The sequence below is a fragment of the Astyanax mexicanus genome, chromosome 8 (assembly GCF_023375975.1).
Source record: "Astyanax mexicanus isolate ESR-SI-001 chromosome 8, AstMex3_surface, whole genome shotgun sequence".
In the NCBI taxonomy this organism is placed as follows: domain Eukaryota; kingdom Metazoa; phylum Chordata; class Actinopteri; order Characiformes; family Acestrorhamphidae; genus Astyanax; species Astyanax mexicanus.
In genome coordinates, this window is record NC_064415.1 from 49,768,871 (window position 1) to 49,778,340 (window position 9,470).

Consider the following 9,470-nt stretch of genomic DNA (forward strand, 5'->3'; position numbering starts at 1 on the left):
TTGGATTTAACTAATTATAAACAGATGTACAGAAAAAATCTGTCGTATATTTGTGATTAAAAATAATTCTACAAATGTTGTTCTAAGTCACTATAGGGTGGGCTTTGATTTATATTAGCAAATTTGTCACCCCCAACCCCCCCACAATGTCAAACCTGCTCCTACACCTTTGGTACAAATAAATACATTTTGATATCTGAGATGAACACTGATTTGATGCATTAAATGAAGGACAAATAAATATTGATTCAGTGTCATTTTGTTTTCTGGGTCATTTCTGGGTATTTGATGAACACGAAGTGTAATATGTTTTTTAGAACAGTTAAAGTCTTTAACTTTAAGGTACCAGTGAAACGAGGCAAACTTTTGCAGGACTTTTATTTTGACAGCTTGTTGCCGGATGTAACGCCATGGGCTCCAGAGCAGTACTAGATACTTTAGTTTAGAAACACAGCAGCAGATTGTTGGAGGTTAAGGTGGATTGTGGTGGATGTCCTAATAGTTTCAGCGCTTTGGACAGATGTTTGCTGTGGTTTAAAATGAAGACTGGATTCTCTGTAGGTGAATATGGAAGGGTGGTTAGAGTTTCCCCCGGTCTCCAGTAAAGTGGAGCAGCAGAAGATCCAGCTCTGATCAGCAGCTCCACACCTCTGTACTCAGACTGCTCTGCTGGAGGAACACCAAAATATTTGTGTATTAACTTTTATTAAAATGTAATACGTTTTCTTCTGTAAAGCTGAACATGTGAGGTTTTTGTGTGACAGTGATGATTTATATTGGTGTTGATCAGGGGCGTTGCTCAAAAAATACAATTACAGTGAAAAATGAACAGAAGTCATGTTAGAGCAGTGTTTCTTAACCCTGTTTCTGCATACTCTACTGCATATTTCCACTGTCCTGCATAGTCTTTATCTGCATTAGAGACACGTAATAAAGTAAGTGGAGGTATAATGTGTTTAATACACTGCTGGATATACATAATGACTGATTTATGGTCTATATGGGGCTAAGGGATTTTAACAGGTAAATTCAGTAAAGGACTGTTTATTAGCTGATCAGTTGGATCTGGTGGAAAATACACAATTTTAGGGCAGTGACCATGATTAAGAAACTGCTTTAAACTACGAACATAAAGTATTGTATTAAATTCTGCATATCCACAACATCCAGCTTCTAGCTAACTAGTCCGGTAAAAAAAGTTCTGTTCATTATTGCTTACAGTAAGTCCTGCAGTCCTAAATTAATAAACACAATTTAAAAATTAAATAGTTATTGGTTGATCAGGCACATCAGGGCAAGTAGAAAATTATATATATATTTTTCTTCTTAAACCTTGTCTAATCTATCTAATTCCAAAGTTAAACTGAGTAGTCACAAGCTGCACTTTATTATTACAAAACTGCATCAGAATCTCATCACAGTTTACATGGTTAGCTCTGTTATCTTTCTTTTCGAAACATCGCCTTATATCCATATTTGTTTTAGTGTCAGTTATCTGCAACCCGCTGCACAAACTCACAGTGGGGGGCTTTAAACAGACTAAAATCTGACACTCTCTCACATTTAAAGACAAGTCACAGCCTTTTTACTTTATATATCAATACTGTGATTTATCAGAGACTCACAACTTTTGTCCCCATCAACGGTATATTTTTCTGCCACTGTTAGTTCTTGATATTTTTTAATAGAATACATTTTGTGTTAAATTCGGCCTATAACCTTTTTTTGCTGCAACCTTGTATAAGAATCACAGTTTCACTGCTATACATTTGCCTTTGTTTTAGACAGAATTACTGCAATAAAGACCATCATTCTTGAAAAATGTGCATTTATTAAACTTGTTTGTATCCAAAATAACACTGCACAATAAGAGAAAGTAGTGCAAAATAAAAGAACTTTTCATATTATGACTTTAAAATGCTACCTGTGTTAAAATACTGTACATATTAAAGTAAGAAGCATATAAAAATATTGTGGCTTCTCGTAGCTCTCCTATTGATGGTTGACATTGTTCACGTCACTGTTTGTGTGAGCCAAGTAAGCCTCAGGACTTACAATAATATTAAACACGGTTAAGCGCCAGAACGCGAACCCGACTGACTAAAACTTTCAGTCCTAATTTGTATATTCAGGTCCTGTTTTAAATATCCATATAGTAAAATACACAGCAAATGAGCTAACTCAAGCAAAGACAGAGATAATCAGAAGCATGTCATTATTTTTAAAGAAGACATAAAATACTTTATGAAAGGAACGCTATATTTAGATGCAGCAGCCTAAGACCAAGCCTAAGTCTGTTAAAAAACTGTCAGCACAAAACAGTTAGATCTACTGTTCTGTCTAGTGTCCATACACGTGTGGTGTCTGCATGAAGTAATGATGAAAGCTAGAAGAGCAAAAAAAGGTCTAACTAACTTCAGTACTATTACTACAGGTCCTCTGTTCACTAACATTTGTTGTGATTGTATTTGGGTCATGGCTTAACAGTTCAAAAGGAGCTTCCAGGCTCAGTGGTTGCCCTTTCTCTTTTGTTAGGGTTATTTAGTTTATGTGTGTATGTTTGTGATGTAACTCACATTGTAGCAGCTGAAGGTTTTGTGTGTAAATAACTCTTTGTTTGTCTTGTTAGTCTGGAATTTAGTACTTAAAAACCTACAAATTTGCAAATATGTTAAGGAAAATGTGCCAGTTCAGTTATTTTCTTTTTCTATCACTAACTAATGTTTTCTTACATTTTTAATTAAGATTAGGTTTTCTTTTTTCTGTTTCTTCCAGAACTGAGTGCTGTCCTGTTCTAAGTCTTCTCCTGATCCCAGTGTCAACTGTCCTAACTTTCCTGGAGGAAGTTTAGCTACACAAACACAATCAGAAGATTTCCGAAAAAAAAAAGATTTTAAGCTGCTGAACAAAGAGGAGAATATGGCATCCAGAGAAATCTCCAATACTCAACAAACACCTTCTCCTACACCTCACACACAAATACAGAAAAGTACAGACAAGGAGAAACCTCACCACTGCTCAGACTGTGAAAGGAGTTTTACTACAAGGAGTTATCTCAAATCACACCAGCGAATTCACACTGGAGAGAAACCATATCACTGTTCAGACTGTGGGATGTATTTTACTCAAGCGTGTACTCTAAAAAAACACCAGCGTATTCACACTGGAGAGAAACCATATAACTGTTCAGACTGTGGGAAGGGATTTACTCAACTGAGTACTCTAAAAAAACACCAGCGTACTCACACTGGAGAGAAACCATATCAATGTTCAGACTGTGGAAAGGGTTTTAATGATCAGCGTAATTACAAAAATCACCAGCGCGTTCACACTGGAGAGAAACCGTATCACTGCCCAGTCTGTGGGAAGAGTTTTAGTCAGCAGAATACTCTTCTGCGACACCAGCGCATTCACACTGGAGAAAAACCTTATTACTGCTCAGACTGTGGGATGAATTTTAGTCAGCAGGGAAATCTCAAAAGACACCAACTCATTCACACTGGAGAGAAACCGTATCATTGCTCAGACTGTGGAAAAAGTTTTAATAATGAGAGTAATTTCAAAACACACCAGCTCATTCACACTGGAGAGAAACCGTTCAAATGCTCAGACTGTGGGAAGAGTTTTATTTATAACTGGAGTCTCCAAACACATCAGCGCATTCACACAGGTGGTAAACCATTTCACTGCTCAGACTGTGGTTGGAGTTTTAATAAACAGAATGATCTGAAAAAACACCAGCGCATTCACACTGGAGAAAAACCATATTACTGTTCGGGCTGTTCAGTGAGCTTCAGGTATTTACAGTCATTCAAAAAACACAAGTGCATAAAGAGCAGTCATGGGAATGGGCAGTGATGCACCTAAAACCATTCCAGATCCCAACCCAGATCTATTGGTAATGTGCATAGAGTGAAAACTGTTGCTTAAACAGGTTCTGAACCATATTCATAAAGCAATTTATATATGTTATGTTTACTAATTGTTATGCCCAGCTTACGGCCCATAGACCAAATGTATTCTTCCAAGCCAACTCCTTGGAAGTAGATAAGATCCAGTCTGTTGATAATAACTGGCTGTTTATTTCTTATTTTACTCAAATCATGGCAACATTATTGTCATATATTGTGTTTTATATCAATGAGAGTACCTTTTAAATCCAGCTCAGGGCAAGCTTTTACCAGTAGCTGATTTTAAATGGCTTAAGTTAGATGGATGAGCTTGTTGATTAAATCTGGTCTTCCAGATGAGAACATAACTATTGTTATGTGTATCTTTTAATTTAGGTTCCCAGAGTCCCTGACTACATCAGGGAGACAAGCCTTAATCTTTCGTGCAAGCTATACTTTCTGTTGAAAAGTAAAAGAAATACTTATTGATTAATCGGATATTGTTAAAGAATCTGAGAAGTAAATCTAATACTGCTGCCTTCTAAAAAACAATTTTTTTGTTTTGGCTCAGTACTGAAACTACACTCATAGTAATTTGTTTTAATGTGTTGAAGTTCATATATGTGTTGTATTTCATGTCATTTTTATCAAACTTGCAATAAACTATTAAGAGGTGAACTGGGCATCCTCTTCAGTGTGGTGATTGGAGGATTTGTCTGCTGATTTATGCAAGATGTATAAGACCACAGTGGAGAGAAATTACACTCCGCCAGGACCATGAGGCAACAGAACACTAAATTAACAACAAAAAAAAAGCAAATACGACTCTAAGTTTGAGGTAATGAGGATAAGGTGCAGAGTTATGCAGTATGCTATTATATAAGTATACAGAGTGAGCTTTAATGGGGTTGGTGTGGAGTGGATTGTCCATAAAGGTGATAATAATAATCAGGATGATGATATAATATAATTCTATCTTCATATACAGAGACATAATTACAGTAATGGTCCAGTAGAGGGCAGATTTCCTCTAAAACTGTAGAAGAACTGTAACAGATGGTGTGGTTTGTGTCACTGAAGGAGGGAAGTGAGGGAAGCTGAAGTGAATTATGAACATTTAAACACTAGAGCAACACTGAGCTGCAGCACTACTGTTCAGTTATGACTCGTCTTCATCACTGGTGGCTTCCTTTTCTGATTTTAGGTAAGATTCAGTTAAAGCTGAAACAGAACATGTATTTCTCATTATCTCAGTGTGGAGAACAGTAAGTTAATATAGGACAGATTTTAGTACGTCTCTGTCTCTCCAGCAGGTTCCATTTCTGGTGAGGGAATAGAACCAAGTTCTTCCACTGTTAATGTCCTACAGGGAGGTTCTGTTACCCTGTCCTGCAAATACAATGGATCTGCTGCAACTGATAATCTGCTGTGGTACCGTCAGTATTCCAGATCCAGACCTGAGTTCCTGATCTTGGTGGATGAAACTAACTATGAGATTAAAGCTGATCCTCCAGTTGATGGAGTTTCTGCAAAAGTAAATAAAGAGAAAAACAGTGTGAATCTGGAGATCTCCTCTACTGCAGTATCAGACTCTGCTCTCTACTACTGTGCTCTGAGGCCCACAGTGACAGGAAACCCACCAAACACTGTACTAAAACTCTGACTATCAGACTTCAGTAGAGTTCCTGCCTTTTTATCTTCTAGGATTTCATATTTGTTATTATACTCATTGGGACAGTTCCTATTTCTTACAATCATTATCTTATTTAAATACCAAGAGTGAATTGAACGTCACTAACACCAAACCTGAATCTCACTGAAGGTGCCTTTTTTTTTTTGATTTATTAATTTTAATCACATGTATACAATTAACTAAGAGAATTTAATTAAAGCGAGTATACAGCTACGATGGATCTGCCCAGCACTACAGCTGCAGTGGTGGTTCTTTTATTTATTTATTTTAGTTTTCTGGGTTTCAGTGATTTGGACGGGAGATGCTTATTACTCTTTTCTTAAAACAACCTTCGTGGTAATAAAGATTAAAATGACATTCCAGCATTTTTGGATATTTTCATACATGTTTTTTTTTTCACTGTGTTAAAATGACTTCATCTTTTAAACTGTGCCCCTAATTTCAGTGCCAATGTTTGGGACAATGTTTGGGCAGGTGTTAATGATGACTCAGGTTTGTTCCCATGCTTCATCAGTTGCAGACTATTGTTAAGAAGGAAATATGTTCATGTTCGTGGGTGTGTATTTGTAAGATACTATTATACAAAATCTATCTTAAACAGAAACACAGAGACTGCTCTGCAAGATGCAAGTCACTAAAACATAATGTCCTACTTTTTACATTAATCTTTTTAAATACTGTGTGCCAAGGGCGTCGCCTGGCATGGGCTTACGGTTCTTCTGCCCCAAAGATGGGCAACAATGTATTTGTGATGACATTGTTTTTGGAGCTGTGTTCTGATAGCTTTGGAAATAGTTAGATAGGTAGAAAAACTATGTATGTAATGTTCAACTTGCCCTGATGTACCTGAACTACCAATAACTATTTCATTTTCAAATTGTGTTTTTTAATTTAGGATTGCAGGACTTACTGTAAGCTATATAGAACGAATACTCTGGATGGATATAACTGATCAGCTGATAAATAATTCTTTATTAAGTTTACATGTTAAAATCCTTTAGCCCCCTATGGAACATAAATCAATCATTATGTATATCCAGCAGTATATTAGGGCGTTTTCACACCTGTAGTTAGTTTCTCTGGTCCGAATCATTTGATGAGTTCGTTTACTTAGAGCGTTTTCTCCCTCTGTTTAGTCTGGTTTCACACAGGCATAAATGTAAACGCACCAAAATGCGCACCAATAAACACGCAAGCAGGCTGTGTCCTCTGATTGGTCAGAGCGTGGTCTGGCGTGGAAGTAAATATACATATACAGAAAAAGTAAATATAGCGAGAAGATTCTGTGTTCCAGCGCATATGTGTTTTTACACTGAACGCTGAAACGTTGTGCTTTTAAACAGCGTTTCTATGTGCAGCGCAGATGTAAACATAGTAAACAGAGTTACACGGCCGTGAGCAGTGAACGCAGCGCAGACGGCGCGTGCATGGACACAGCGTTTGTTCTTAGCTGTGGTAATTAGCGTTATCTGGCTAATATATCAGTTTAAACTGTGCTTGCTTTATTAGCAGTTTAGCTCAAATAAATGACTTATATTTAATAGCTGGATCCGATCGAGACCGGATCACGTTCTCACCACAAGCGAACCGCTCCAGAGTTCGTTTGGTACCGGACTGAGACCACCTCCTCTAGCTGGTCTCGGTCCGGTTCTTTTGATCCCCACCCGAGTGCGATTACTGTTTTCACACCTGCTCAATCGAACCGCACTAAAGTTACAAACGGACCAGAGTTCATTTTAACCGGACCAAACAGTGCTGGTGTGAAAACGCCCTTAGACACAGCATACTACCACTTACTTTATTAAAGTACCTTTAAAGCAGAGAAAGCTCTAGAATATGCAGAACAGTGGGAGTATACAGTAGAATACACAGGAACAGGGTTGAGAAACACTGATCAAACCTTACTTCTGTTCATTTGTAGTTTACAGTAAGATCACAGTAAGACCACATGTCCTGAGTAAATAGAGGAATTCCAGGCAAATCCAAATGTTTTTTTCTGTTTTTTTTTTTTTCACTGTAATTGTATGTTTTGAACAACTATACAGCAATGTATTCAATAGTGTGACAATGTTTAATTAAGCAAGGTTTAGAAAAGTATTAAGAGAAAGAGAATGTTGCGAAAGTAGTTACTTTTAATAGGTGAGTTGTGAATGTTGCAAAATCAATTAATAGAAGGGGGTAAACGAGATGGTTGAGCCGGAGAGAGAAAATATTCACTGCTGAATTAAGACCTACATACACACACGTGTGTCTTATATACTAAACCCTCCTGAGACAACTAAACACTGGAGATACTGATTTGTTATTTACTGCTCTCATTTCTACTACTTAATAATAATAATAATAATAATTATTATTATTATTATTATTATTATTATTATAATAATATTATACCGTTGAACAGTTGACTGTGTTTGTGGTTGATTTATTAACACTTTGATCTTCTACAAAGCCAGAGAGCAGAGTGGAGCAGCTCCTCAGAGCAGGAGTTTCCTGTTGTAGTTTCTCATAACTGCTCTCACTTCAGAGAGATTCACACTAACACACAGATCAGCATTAGAGCACTGAGAGCTTAAACACACTACTGATTCCATCTGATCATATTCACAATGAAGAACATCCTCCTCATCATCCTCATTACCATATCAGGTACTCACAAGATATGATTAATAATATTTAGAACATTTAATTTTCATTCTTTTCTAAAATGTAATGTTCCTGTTTTTCTTTCAGGTGTTTTTGCTGCTGATTGGATTAAACCAGATGATCTGTCTGAGTCTAGAACAGAGGGAGAAACTGTTACACTGAAATGCTCTTATGATGCAAGTATTGAATATGTCTATCTCCATTGGTACAGACAGTTTCCTAACAGAGCTCTACAGTATTTACTGCTGAGAGGAGCTTGATCATGGAGTGGTAGAGAAGACACTGCTGACAGTAGATTTGAGTCGACTGCATCCGAATCATCCACTGATCTCACTGTTACAGTAAGACTGGCAGATACAGCTCTCTACTACTGTGCTCTTACAGTAGCAGCACAGTGATACAAAGTCTCTGAGAAGCTCATATACCTTCTGTTTACTTTGAACACAAGCAGATCAAAGTAATATCAAACCACACTGCTTATCTCTTATTGCACTCTCTCAGAAATGACTGGATGTGGTTATACAGGTGGTAAACATAAAACTGCAAATGGAACTGTACATAATAAAGCCTGTAGAGAGGTGGGGACATAACGTTCAGTACAATTGAGATAAATAACTGATTATGAGTCTACCCATGCTTTAGTAAAGTTCAGTAATACTGAGAAGAACAACTCAGTACAGTAATTTATCAGTTTAATCATGTATTACTGAGATTCAGGTTGCATGTGTGTTCAGGAAAAAGTGGTTTGCCTTTTCACTCTGTTCAGGAGTTAAATCTAAACTCTTGTGGGAGTTAAAATAATTATCCCATCTAGAGTAAAATACAGCTCTCAACTGAAGTCAAAATACTTATCCTATCTGGAGTAAATACAGCTCTGAAATGGAATTAAAATACTTATCCCATCTAGATAGCAATACAGTTCTCAACTGGAGTTAATATAAACTCCTTAATAGTGTACACAATTAATGCAAAAAAATGTATTAAACTAATACTATAAAAATATACAATATTTTAAAACACTGTAACATTTAGGAGAAAATAGCAACAAAAGACATCATAACTGATTTGTACTTTTTTTTATTTAACAATTTCACACTCAACAGGTTTAATGCAACCGCAAAGGTGTGTACTGAATTGTGTGTCCAAATGCCTATAAATAAGAAAAAAAAATACAATTGCTGTGTCTCAATTCAGGGGCTGCATCCTTTAAAGGACTCATTTGAAGGCCGATTACGTCACCG

At 36.7% G+C, this 9,470-nt stretch overlaps 1 protein-coding gene across 1 annotated transcript; it reads left to right on the forward strand.

The window, feature by feature from the left end:
* The first annotated feature begins 367 nt into the window (after positions 1–367).
* LOC125803864 (gastrula zinc finger protein XlCGF7.1-like) lies at positions 368–4,568 on the forward strand. Its single transcript, XM_049482421.1, has 2 exons — positions 368–713; positions 2,776–4,568. The coding sequence occupies exon 2, from the start codon at positions 2,920–2,922 to the stop codon at positions 3,856–3,858; it is 939 nt and encodes a 312-aa protein (XP_049338378.1). The 5' UTR covers positions 368–713; positions 2,776–2,919; the 3' UTR covers positions 3,859–4,568.
* The last annotated feature ends 4,902 nt before the right edge of the window (positions 4,569–9,470 follow it).